Below are 13,308 nucleotides of genomic sequence, written 5' to 3'. Positions count from 1 at the left end.
ATATCTTATAAATATACTCTTCTTACCTCATGGACCAAATTTGCCATGTTGATTAGTGATCTCATGAAAATAGATATCACAATCCTAAGCTTTAGATTATTAAGGTCAGGTTTTCTACCGATCCACAATTCATAGGAAGTTAATATAATTGACTTAGGGGTAATTGATTGAGTATATAAACATCTATTAATAATGCATCATCTTAAAAGGTAATTAGCAAATTTGCATGTGCTATAATTGACTTGATTATTTTCAAAAGAGCTCTATTTCTTCTCTTTGCCAATAGATTTGTTGTGGACTTCTTATAATGGTTAATTGTTTATCAATACCTTTTTTATCATATAATTATTTGAATTGATCAGATAAATACTCAAAATCGGTTCTTATCATCTTAATAAAAGCAAATTATAAAAGAAGTTTTGATAGTATAAGCAAACAATAAAAATCAAAATTATAATTAGTTAAATTGAAGAAATAATTAAAATATTGTAGCACCAACTATTATCGTTTATACAGAAGAAAGATCAAGTATTTTATTATTTAAAAAAATTACATTTTTATTTTTAATTCTTCTAAATAGTATTTATTTATTTTTATATCCAAACATATATTTTTTAGTTTTTACTCTAAAACTAAAATAATAAATAACAAAAACAACAAATAGACATAGATTTATTATTATTATTATTATTATTATTATTATTATTATTGAGAAGAAGATAAGCTTGGTTTTAAGGCGTGAGGTTCTATATTCTTGATTGCTTTTCCTTGCGAAAGTAAGGTGAGTTCCAAGATACATTAATTAATTAAGGATTAATATTATGAATAGTTTTAAATTATAATAAAATATTTAATATGATATTTAAATTTTAAAAATTTTTAATGTGATATTAAATTATAAATTTATTAACTAACATATACTTGTATTTAAATTAGTTAAAAATAATGATACATATCCTATAAACAATTATCTAAATATTATATTAATTAATAAATTTATAATTTAAATGTTACATTAAAAAATTTTTAAATTTAAATACCACTTCAAATAGTTTACTATAATGCAGGTATCTTTTATAACATTAAGTCGCTAATTAATTAAGAACAAACGAAACAGTCCTACATAACCGGCGGTGCTGGATTAAACCAATGCCAAACGGCAAGTTTTCCCCGTGCTAAAACTCAGCCACCTCGCTAATAGACATGCTTTCCCTCTCACTGGTCGGACACCCCTTTGCCGTTGGATCATCATTTCCAAATCCAATATTAAGCCTTCCTTTTCAACTTAAAAGTTGAAATGCCTTTGGATAAATAAAGAGCTACCTTAGCTCTTTTCTCTTTCAAGCCCCTGAAGGGAGAGTTTATAGAAACGAAAATTTTCTCATTCCAATTTTACCACCAGGTGATATACGTCACCCCAGCTAAAATGCGTGAAATTCTACATATTCAACGAGGGCAATGCCGGAACGAAATTGGATCTAAGTTTTGGGAAGTTGTTTGTAGTGAACATGGGATTGATCCAACTGCTGGGTACACTGGGAATTCAGAATGGCAGCTGGAAAGAATTAGTGTGTACTACAATGAGGCAGGTGGTGGGCAGTATGTGCCTCGGGCCGTTCTCATGGATTTTGAACCTGGCACCATGGATAGTGTTCGGCCTGGCCCGTATGGCCAGATTTTCTGGCCCGACAACTTCGTTATCGGCCAGTCTGGGGCTGGAAATAATTGGGCCAAGGGGCATTACACTGAGGAAGCTGAGCTTATTGATTCTGTTCTTGATGTTGTTAGGAAGGAGGTTGAGAATTGTGACTGCCTAGAAGGTACTATTTTATTACGTTCTCAAAGTCATTCTACAAAATGTTAACATTGGTTAGTTTCTTTTTTAAAAAAAAAAAAAAAAAAAAAAAGCTCTCATGGATGATCTTATTATTATTATGATGATGAAACCTTTGTGTGAGTTGATGTTATCCTTCAACCATTTTGGCTTTGAAATCTAGTAAGAAACGAAATATTTCAGACCAAAGAATCACTTATAAGTACCAACTGAAAACTTAATTAGTCTTTAGAATTTAAAAAGTCATTTTTCTTGAGTTTTCTGGGACACAAATATGACAATTTCCATCTTTGATGCAGGATTTCAAGTCTGTTATTCACTTGGATGAGGAACCGGGTCTGGAATGGGAACTCTGCTTATTTCTAAGACAAGAGAAGAATATCCAGATATCATGATGCTTACATTTTCTGTGTTCCCATCTCCGAAGGTGTCAGACACAGTGGTGGAACCTTATAATGCTACTCTTACAGTCCATCAGCTGGTGGAAAATGCTGATGAGTGTATGGTTCTCGACAATGAAGCACTCTATGATATCTGCCTCAAGACTTTAAAGCTCACTACCTCAAGCTCTATGTTGAATTAATGAACATATATTATGTCCATCTTAACCTTATAGCATTCTTTTTTATCCGGTAATGAGGATTCTAAACCTGTTCTTGAAGTATTCATGCACCAACCACTTAGCCAAATACCCATATGCAATCTCAAGGCATTTAATATATGTTTCTCTATAGTTTGTTCGTATTCAAGATAGCATCCCTACCTATTTATGTATAAAGACTAGTCAGGTTCTGCCCCTTATGTTTAAAGCTATGTGGAACTTCTTCTGTTAGATTCTTTGTTTCCTTTGTTTTCATCTTGTTTCAGTCGGAGACTTGAACCATCTGATCTCTGCAACAATGAGTGGTGTTACTTGCTGCTTGCGATTCCCGGATCAGCTTAATCTGACCTTAGAAAGCTAGCAAACAGTGAACTTATCCCCTTCCCAGGACTTCACTTTTTCATGGTGGGTTTTGCTCCATTAACATCTAGAGAATCACAGCAACACCGTGCCCTCACGGTTCCTGAGCTGAAACAACAAATGTGGGATGCCAAGAACATGATGTGTGCAGCTAATCCACGCCACGGTCGTTACCTTACAGCATCAGCCTTGTTTAGAGACAAAATGAGCACAAAAGAAGTTGATGACCAAATAATGAATGTGCAAAACAAAAGCTCTTCCTACTTTGTGGAGTGGTTTCCAAACAATGTGAAATCCAGTGTTTGTGACATCCCTCCACAAGAGCTTTCTATGGCTTCAACTTTCATTGGGAATTCAACTTCAATACAGGAGATGTTCCATAGAGTTAGTGAGCAGTTCACAGCCATGTTTAGGAGGAAGGCCTTCTTGCATTGGTATACCGGAGAAGGAATGGATGAGATAGAGTTTACCGAAGCAGAAAATAACATGAATGACCTTGTTGCAGAGTATCAGCAGTACCAGGATGCTACAGCAGATGAAGATGTTGAGTATGAAGACGATGATTGGGGCGCTGAGAATTGAAGCTGCTCGGCTAATTTGCTGATATGTATGCTACGTGCAGCAATTAATCAGTATTGAAAAATGTTCAATGGTAGGAAGCCTATAATTTTGAGTAATTCCCTAAAGGCTTTCTCTCTTAATGCAACTGTAAGGAAGGTTTAGTAGCGTGCACTTCATTAATCATTATAGGTAACTTTTGATACTTCTCTAAAGGGGAAGCACCTTTATGGTTTATTGCTGCTTTTGCTATGTGTCTCAAAGTGTTGCCTTGAAAGTTGATTGCAGTGAACTTCCACCAGATTCTTTTGCTTAATTTTTCTAACAGATTATAAATGAATATGAAATAGTTTAGGAAAACATACAGCATATCCCTCGGGTCTTACAAGGAAGATATAAAGATAGATTTTCTTCAATCCTTTTGCTTAATTCTGCTATTTTCAACTTGCACTTGCAGTAGTGATTAGTAAACACTGCCACTTTCAGGTTTGAAGGCATTATTGGTGCAAGGATTGCCTCTCAAGTACTAAGAAGTTTGGGACAGTTTGCATGTGTCTGTAAATCTTTGTCGAAGCTTGCGATATGGCCTTGAAATGAGCTACCTTCTCACATCTAAATTCTTTTGTAACAAAAAATATCGTAGTAATACAACCGCACTACTATAGTTTATAACAGGTGTTGAAACATGAAATGGAAAGCTCAAATGAAGTGGAGAAAGAATCATATTTAAAAGGTCAAATTGTAGTATCTGGCTCTTATTTTGATTAAATGGTGAAATTAGCCTATTTTATTTTAATGTGTTTAACATGGATTCTTGTAATGTTAAATTTATTCAAATTGTTAATGATTCAAACTTTTTTTAAAATTAATAATGAGATATTTAACTTTTATAATGTGACATTTTTTGTTATGCAATTGTTGATTTTGTTAACATGTCGAATTTTTATGTTAACGTGGCAAATTTGCTATGTCTGTAATTTTTCATGTTATTATTTTTTTAATTGTATGACTTGTCCATATACTTTGATAAAATGATGGAATTAACCCTTTTACACTAATATATTCAAATTAAATTTATATACATCAACTAATTGTCAAATTCAAGATTTGATTTAAAATAAAACACAAAAAAACATAAATTATTAATTGGAAGTGGTATTTTTTTCCATATATAGATAATTTTTTTGGACTTTTGAACTATTAATTGAATTTTAATTTGGTAAATTTTAGATTTTAAATTATTAATTGGACTTTAATTTGGAAAATTGAGTTTTAATCTCAAATTGAATTTTAAGCCCAACATAAACCGGATTATTCTGTTTCTTTTTTTATCATTTTTTTTCTTTTTTTCTGTTGATTTTCATTTCATTTTCATAATTTTTGTTTTCAGTCTGTTTAATATACGACTATATATATATATATATAAAAGGATTAAAAAAAACATTTAAAGAAAATCCTTATAGAAACACGTAAGTCTGATTAAGAAACTCAAAATCAACAGAACTAGCAAAAATAGATACACAATCAACAAGAAAACACGGCAAAACTGACAAAATCAACATAATCAATCAGAAACAATTTTTTGGCTGACTTTTTTTTTTTTTTTTTTTGAGATTTTGGATTTAAAATTTTTAAGGTATTTTACTCGGTTTCAAAGTTGGTAATAAGAAGAGTGGAATTTTTTGAAAGCTTCGATTTGCTTTTGATGGCGATACACGACAAAACAAAAGGCAAGGATTTTTATTTTAGGATTGTCTTTATCTGAAAAAGGGATTTTTTTTTTTTTTTGGTGGTTGGTATTTGATAGACAGCGACTAATGGCAGTGCCAATGGCTAGTTTCTAGGTATTGGCGACTTTTGGGTTTTTAAGATAATTTTTTCAATTGTCTAATCTCGGGATTTTGGAAATCCTGTGCTAGAATCTAGGCTCGTTGAATTTTTCAGCGAGACTTGTAGAGAAAAGGAAAGAAAACAGAGAAGAGAGAAAGGGGAAAAAAAAGAAAAAAAAATAAAAAAACAAATGATATTTTGGTTTTTATAACAAGTTTAAATGACATCATTTTGGAAGGCGAGTTTGGTTCAACTCCCAGTTACGATTTATCAACCCATTAGCACTAAAAAGAATTTCTGTGTTTTATTTTATTTATATTAAATTAAATTTTAAATTTAATAATTAATTAATGTATAAAATTTACTTTGAACATATTAAAATAGATGAATTAATTTTATCATTTGATTCAAGTATAAAGATAATAGTATAATTTAAAAAAAATTAATGTGAAAAATTGCTGGTAAGGCAAAAAAATTTGCCAACTCATCATATAATTTGACATGTAAATAAAGTCAATCGTCACGTAAATAAAAAAATTTTATGTAAAAAAAATCAAATGCTGCATGATCAATTTAAATAAAAAAATTTTGACCTGTGAATAATTTGACTAAATTCAAAAATTAACTAATGTATAAGGATTTAATTTGAACATAATAAAATAAAAAGATTAATTTCATCATTTTATCAAAATATAAGGATGGATAGTATAATTTAATCTATTTAAAATGAAATAGATTAATAATAAATAGAAAAAATATTAACATAGCTGAGAACCTATAATTTACAAGTCTTTTTTATTTTTCAAAATAATATACGTTAGTGATATTTATTTTCATTTTTTATTTCATATTTTATTTTTGGAATTTCTTCCTTCCTGTTGTTGAAAAAAATCATACTATATAAACACAAGTCAAAAACATTACTTTACACTTTGCCATATTCTGGTAATAGAAAACTAGAGTTGTTGCATTGAATTAATCTTAGCAATTGTTTTGATGAATCATTTCTTGTGAAAGAAAATAAAATCTATTTAGAAGCGTTTGGTTCAGCAGAAAATAAGATTTTTTATAGATCTTACATTTTATAATTTAATTCTTTAATTTGATTTAAGGAATGTAATTCCTAAGAATTTTTAAGATTTCAATAGTCTTAAAAAAAAATGAAATTAGGGAGAATAAAAAACTTTTCTCTCTTTGAAGTTTTTTTATATTTTGAAGGAAAAGTAAAAATTTTATCTCATTTACTTTTACTTAATTGTATTTTAGACTATATTATCCTTTCTAAGCTCCTAAAATTATAAAGTAATTGTGATTTTTGTTATTTAAGGTAGAGGAATTAATATCATCATTGAATCAAAGTACAAGAATAACTTGTACAATTTGAAAAAAAAAAAATTGACTTGAAAAACTACTGATGCAGCAAAAATTTTTGTTAACTCATCATAAAAATTTGATATGTCAATAAGGTTAACGATCACATAAGCAAACAAATTCTACGTAAGAAAAATCAAATGCACATAATCAATTTAAATGGAAAATTTTTGAATTATAAACAATTTGATTAAATTCAAAATTTAATTAATGTATAAAGATCAAATTTAAGCATATTAAAATAAAAAGATTAATTTCATCATTTAACTAAAATACAAAAACAAAATAGTTTGAAGTAGAGTGACTAATTCTATCATTTGATCAAAATACTGAAACAAGCCGTATCATTTGAAAAAAAAAAAATTGACTTGGAAAACTATTGATGCGGTCAAAAAATTTGTCAACTTATCATAAAATTTTGATATGTCAATAAAGTTAACAGTCACATAAACAAACAAATTCTACGTTAAAAAAGTCAAATGGCACGTAATCAATTTAAATAGAACTTTGAATTATGAACAATTTGATTAAATTCAAAAATTAATTTATGTATAAAGATCCATTTTGAATATATTAAAATAAAAAAATTAATTTCACCATTTGACCAAAATATAAGAACAAACAATATAACTTGATCTATTTAAAATGAAATAGATCAATAATAAATAAAAAAAGTAACATATATGCTAGCCCTTAATTTACAAGTCTTTTTTTTTTTTTTATACTTTTCAAAATAATATACATTAGTGATAATTATTTCCATTTTTATTTTTGAACTTTTTCGTTGTTGAAAATTTTGTACTATACAAACATAGATCAAAGGCATTACTTTTGACTTTTGCGATACTCTAGTGAAATAAAACTAGAGCTATTTTATTAAATTCATCTTAGCAACTATTTTGATGAATCATTTTCTGTGAAAGAAAATAAAATCTATTTGAGATGTTTGATTCGCGAGAAAGTGAGATTTTAGGAATCTTATTTTTGTAATTTAATTTCTTAGTTTAGTTTACAAAATGTGATTTTTGAGATTTTTTAAGATTCTCAATAATATCAAAAAAAGAAAAAATATGGAAAATAAAAAACTCTTATCTTCTTAAGGTTTTTTTAGATTTCAAAGGGAAAGTGAATTATTTGTTTCATTTACTCATACTTAATTACATTTTCAAACTATATTATCTTTTTTAATGTCTTAAAATTACAAAGTAAATATGATTTTTGTTATTTATAATTTTAATAAGTATTGCATTTTTAAGATAAAAAAATGTGATAGATGTTGAAACCTCGAAATTTTAAAATTTTAACAAAAATTATGTTTTTAAAAATAAAAATATAATCGATATTAAAACTTTATTTTTAAAATTTTGTAATTTTAATAAAGATAACGTTTTTAAAATAATAGATATAGTGGATATTGAAACTATACTTTCAAAATTTTGAAATTTCAACAAGTAATGCATTTTTAATATAAGAAACATAGCGAATGTTGAAATTTTATTTTTGAAATTTTAAAATTTTAACAATGATCTCTTTTTAAGATAAAAAAAAAAAAGCATAATTGATGTTACTACTTATAACAAAATTAAAATAAAACATAAAATATCTTTATTTTATATTATTACATATAAAATTTAAAATATATTTAATTAATATTGTTACGTATAAAATTTGTTTTTAAGGTGGAGCCCCTGAAACTCTTAAGAGGGGATTTACGATGCCTTTCTAACCATTATCAATTTTGTCTCGAAAGTCGACCTGTGTATTTTTTCTGTTTAAGAATAATTAATATAAAGATAGTAATTAAGATTGTAAAATTATGTTTATTACAAATATGAATTTTTTAAAAAAAATTCTTTAATTTCAATGAAAATAATATATTATTTATATGTAACATGTTATAAATATTACGTATTATTTATGTGTCATTAAAAATAATATACTAAAAGATTTTATTAAATAATTTTACATTTTTCTAAACTAAATATAAAAATGTTATGAATAAAATTTAAAAATCATACATTCTCTTTTAATATCATTTTTTTAAAAATTAATTTTCTTTCAAAATCTAAAAATCCTAGAACTAAAAGCCCTTACTAGTATGCAAAACTATATAAACTCTTATTTACTTTTTAAATGACATTTGAATTATTCAAAAAAAAAAAAAAATCTATGAATCGCAGGGTATTTCTCATTTTTACATGCCAATAAGAAAAATATGAAAAATAAAATTGTCACATGTAATGGATTTAATTCATTGATCATCATTGCTAAAATGCTAATGGTGTCTATTAAATTTGGTAGTACCATCTATTTCCCGCATTAAAAATTTTCGGTTCCTTACTGAATGTTGCAAAAATATCAGCGTACTTGTCTGTTTCCCGCATTTTCATGGCTCACATTTTTTCAATTTACAAAATCTTAATTATTACTTTATTGTTCAATAATTATAGGAAAAAAATACAACTTAATCTCTGGTTCACATGGATAAGCTGATTCAGCAAATAAATTGAAGAGAAAGGCAGCAATCCAGATCTATCAGCCATGGTTTGCCCATTAACAAGAACATGGAAGCTGACAGCAATAACAAGTGGCTATGGTTCCACTCGTTGCCGTAATTTGAATCCCATGCTTTTCTTCTTATCCACTACATCCAATGTACAAAATAGAAGGCAGAGTTTGGCTACTTTGTCTTTTGATTCCACATCTTCATCTTCGTTGAGCTGTTTTTGTTCTAATTCTCCTGTCGCTGCTTACTCAAACAACAAAAGGTATGTATCAAATGCAAGAAGCAAAGGTGGTTGTTTGACATATGTGCATAGTGATGACAAGGTTGAGAAAGGACCCACACCAAAAAATGTGGAGATTGAAGAAAAGATGGTTGTTAGAAAGCAGCCTTTTTGGCAAAAACTTCTGTTTACATCCAAGAAGATCAGGAGTATTCTCTTACTCAATTTCATCACCATTGTTTTTGGTATGTTTCTGCTTTTTTATCTAATTTGATTTTTAAGTTTAGTTCAGAAGCTAGAGCACTAGATGAACTAAAACTATACAATTGATAGGTAAGAAAGAAGACAAAGAATTAGATAATAAGTTCTGAAATCTAAAACTATCAATATGACAGGATACTTGAACTTTGCTACTATTCTGGTAATCCATTAGTGTGGATCATTTTGTTTTCCAAGTAAAATCCTGTAGTTTATGAAAGAGTGCTTTGGTTGTTGTGGAATAAGAAGCCTTCCTATCTTAATACATGCATTTATTGAATTTGTTAGGGGCTATTAGAGGGGGATCCACCTTCTGGGGAATATAAGTCGAAGCAAAATAACAAAAATATTTCTAGTGGAACATCTTTCACAATCCTTTGAAAGATAGTTCAGAGGGATAAGTAATTCGCCTCAAAATTATGAGAAAATTCAGTTTAAGTGAATGAATTTTGTGTTAGGATGCCGTACTTTTGTGGCCTAACAGTACCATTAGATAACAATGGTTCATTCAGCCTTTGTAATTGCTCTTTAATCCTATGGCTCTGAATGTAATATATACATTTGATGTCCTAAACATATATACCTACAATCCTTTTAATCAAGAATATAGCTAGAGAAATGGCATGATTAATACAGAACCATTAGGCTAAATATGATGTGGAGCTCCGCTACCTTAGTTGGAAATCAAGAATTACGTTGGTGTCAAATTTTGCAGCAAGTGATATTCCAGTTATAAAAGCAGTGGAAACTATAATGGCTCCAGCACCCTTCTCTGCTGTGCGGTTTGTGATGTCAGCCATCCCATTCTTACCATTTGTGATTCGGGCTCGAGATGATGTTCAGATACGGAAGGCAGGGATAGAGTTGGGACTCTGGGTCAGTTTGGGTTACTTTATTGAGGCACTTGGTCTAATTACAGCTGATGCTGGGCGTGCATCATTTATTTCTCTGTTTACAGTATGTTTTGAGTTTTGACTCTACAAGCATATATATACATATAGATACTTAATAGTATTTTCATTATAATCATTAATGAGCCATTTGCTGAAAAGATGAAGCAGGCCATGAAAATGATATCCCAGCAAGCATTAACACAACTCTTCATAAGTTAGTTTTGCTCTTAAAGGACATGGACATTAAATAGAGGTGCACCTCTGAAAAATATAATCAATTCCGACTGATGCAACAGGTTATCGTGGTACCAATGCTCGATAGCATGTTAGGAGCTGTAGTACTTGCTCATACTTGGTTTGGTGTTCTCATGTCTGCACTTGGTGTTGCTATGCTTGAATGTAGTGGCTCTCCGCCAAATGTAAGCACTATATATATGGGTTTTTGACAGCATTTTTTTATGCTCATAACATAAAGAATACACCAAAAATGAAGATATTACAGCGTTAAGCAAATCTCATTCCTCTTTTCATATATATATAATCATAAATAATTTTAATGCTTTAATTTGACCATATCTTGTCCGTTTTCAGTTTGGAGATCTGTTAAGCTTTTTGAGCTCAATATTTTTTGGAATTCACATGCTTCGGACTGAACATCTTTCTAGAAGCACAAAGGAGGAGAACTTCTTGGCACTTCTTGGATATGAGGTTTGTTGCTGGACAGAGAGTTGACTACCTTTGTATATTATACATATATAAATTCATTTCGTGCTAATTATGTGGATCATAATGGAACATTCACCGTTTAAGTATTACTGTCATGGTTTCCTTTAGGTTTGTGTTGTTGCTCTGTTTTCAACACTCTGGGTTGTAATTGAAGGATGGTTTGATGGCAACCAAGATTTTGATCAATCATCTTTGACATGGGAACTGTTATGGGACTGGATGGTAACCTTTCCATGGGTACCTGCACTATATACAGGCATATTCTCAACTGGATTGTGCCTTTGGATAGAGGTATTGTTTTAAATTTCTGGTAGTGAATTAGTTATTCATGTAGAAGGTACAAACAAGAATGAACTTTGAAATCGCTCTCATTAGCAGCTCAAATAATTCCTCATTTTGAGAATAACATGCAAGGCTATAAATTTCAGTGATAACAGCGTGATCTGTTGCTTTTCACAAATGTTTCGACTTTCATGGCATGTTGCTCGTCTGATTGTCTGTTCAAGGCAATTCGAAGATGGAAGCTTTTGCAGCATCCTTGCTTTGCATTCCATATTGATCTTCATTCCAACTAGTACCTATCAATTAATACATCCTGACTCAATAAATGTAAAGAAACGATAGTACAGATAATAATGACCTGATGTTCCAAGAAATCACTGAAAAGATGATATCCATGGACTGCAAGGCCATTTAATCCATTTAGAGTCCCTGCATTCTATAACCTTCAGCCGGCTCACTGTGCAGCAATTTTGAGATGCAGCATTTTTAGGCAATCTTATATCATTTTTTTATTTGGGTGAATCACTTATAGAAATTGTTTCTTTCTTTTTTTCCCATACAGATTGCTGCTATGCGCGAAGTGTCAGCAACAGAAACAGCCATTATTTATGGAATGGAGCCACTATGGGGAGCATGTTTTGCATGGTTTCTCCTTGGCGAAAGGTGGGGTGCAACAGGATGGATTGGGGCTGCTCTTGTGCTTGGTAAGTGATTTTCATTTTATAATTTAAGCTTGTGTTAGTATTTGAAATATTATGGAAGTTGATCACCAAAATGATGAAGCTTTTGTCTAATTAATAAAAGAAAGGATTTGTTTCCATTTTCATTTTGGATCCTAGGAAAAGCGTTTGCTTTGTACATGCCTTTTTCTCGCTAATGAAAGGACAGCACAGCTCCCCTGCTAAAAGGGAAACAAAATTGATTGAGCTTTATTATATCATCATAGGTGGAAGCTGATGGTGCAGATATTCAGATCGTCCACTTCAAAGGAATCGATAGAGGTTGAAAGAGGAATTCAGAAAGGCAATCTCCTGCTGGTTTCAGAAATAGACGAAGGAGAATTACAGAAAAAGCTATCTACTTCACCAGTTGTTGTCAGATCCAGAAAGGATATGATAGATATGTTTTAAGTGATCCATCTCGTAAGTGTTTTTCTAACTATACCCTGGCTGCTTGTATTGCTAGTAGTTGATAAACTATATGTTGTATATATGTAGAAAATTCTATATGTTTGAAGTCAATTCAAATCAAGATGCATAAGAATTTAAGGGCTTTAAGCCATGTTGATACATTTATGTGCATGCTAAACTCTTCCTGCTTCCAAAACTCTTCCCGCCATTTAGCATCAATGGAAAATTTTCTAAACCTTCAATCTTCTAATCTGTACTCTTGCAGCAAGCTATTTATTGGTTCATGATTTCCTTTGCCTCTTGTTCGTGAGATGAAACGGAGATGGCATTAGCAATGATAGCAAAAAGGGTACTGCCGGCTATGTTACTCAAGCCTGATGGGAGGTTTTATATACAACTACATGTGCAACATCCGTACGTTTAATTTTCTTTCAAGCTTTTTCTTTATATTAGAAAGCTTAAACCTTCCTATCCATGTTCATCACATAGATGTTAAACACAAATACTTCATAGAAAATGAAGAATCGAGCAACATAAAATAATGCAAGTACTATCGGTGGCTGGCTACGCATCAAGCAGCAGTACCGGCAGTGCTGCGAACAATGTGATGCAAGGCAATCAAAGCAGCATAATGGTGATAAATACTGAATGTGCATAGTATTAATTGTGCACCAGTTTCATGAACTTTGTCAATCTTCTCATACTTGCTGTGCGCCATCAAACACGTGGACAAACACAG

At 30.2% G+C, this 13,308-nt stretch overlaps 2 protein-coding genes and 1 pseudogene across 5 annotated transcripts; 2 read left to right on the top strand and 1 right to left on the bottom strand.

The window, feature by feature from the left end:
• Positions 1 to 1,426: 1,426 nt before the first annotated feature.
• LOC111289480 (tubulin beta-6 chain-like) lies at positions 1,427 to 3,103 on the top strand (annotated as a pseudogene).
• LOC149516046 (protein TUB21) lies at positions 2,940 to 3,349 on the bottom strand. Its single transcript, XM_089767995.1, has one exon. It carries the CDS (start codon positions 3,281 to 3,283, stop codon positions 3,056 to 3,058), a length of 228 nt encoding a protein of 75 aa, XP_089624121.1. The 5' UTR covers positions 3,284 to 3,349; the 3' UTR covers positions 2,940 to 3,055.
• A 5,684-nt stretch (positions 3,350 to 9,033) lies between these two features.
• LOC111289835 (uncharacterized) lies at positions 9,034 to 13,042 on the top strand. Of its 4 annotated transcripts, none has more exons than XR_016346346.1 (8): positions 9,036 to 9,525; positions 10,254 to 10,495; positions 10,728 to 10,850; positions 11,023 to 11,139; positions 11,266 to 11,448; positions 12,002 to 12,143; positions 12,386 to 12,581; positions 12,835 to 13,042. XR_016346346.1 is itself a non-coding variant. In XM_089767994.1 (8 exons), the coding sequence occupies exons 1-7, from the start codon at positions 9,096 to 9,098 to the stop codon at positions 12,567 to 12,569; spliced, it is 1,425 nt and encodes a 474-aa protein (XP_089624120.1). In that variant the 5' UTR covers positions 9,038 to 9,095; the 3' UTR covers positions 12,570 to 12,581; positions 12,835 to 13,042. The 4 variants fall into 4 exon arrangements, 3 of the variants coding, with proteins under 3 accessions (XP_089624119.1, XP_089624118.1, XP_089624120.1); XM_089767994.1 differs by having other exon boundaries at positions 9,038 to 9,525; positions 12,002 to 12,147; XM_089767993.1 differs by lacking the exon at positions 12,835 to 13,042 and having other exon boundaries at positions 9,034 to 9,525; positions 10,254 to 10,414; positions 12,405 to 12,575.
• Positions 13,043 to 13,308: the final 266 nt, after the last annotated feature.

This window comes from Durio zibethinus, chromosome 11 (genome assembly GCF_047325235.1).
Source record: "Durio zibethinus cultivar Kanyao isolate XHJ-2024 chromosome 11, ASM4732523v1, whole genome shotgun sequence".
Classification (NCBI taxonomy): domain Eukaryota; kingdom Viridiplantae; phylum Streptophyta; class Magnoliopsida; order Malvales; family Malvaceae; genus Durio; species Durio zibethinus.
The sequence above is the reverse complement of the archived record's forward strand: the minus strand, read 5'-3'. Positions and strand labels throughout refer to the sequence as shown.

Coding starts and splice junctions, on each gene's coding strand:
- LOC149516046 (XM_089767995.1), bottom strand. CDS start 3,283: ATGTTATTTTCTGCTTCGGTAAACTCTATCTCATCCATTCCTTCTCCG.
- LOC111289835 (XM_089767994.1), top strand. CDS start 9,096: ATGGTTTGCCCATTAACAAGAACATGGAAGCTGACAGCAATAACAAGT. Junction 10,851..11,022: donor GTAGTGGCTCTCCGCCAAAT/GTAAGCACTATA, acceptor GTCCGTTTTCAG/TTTGGAGATCTGTTAAGCTT. Junction 11,140..11,265: donor TGGCACTTCTTGGATATGAG/GTTTGTTGCTGG, acceptor GGTTTCCTTTAG/GTTTGTGTTGTTGCTCTGTT.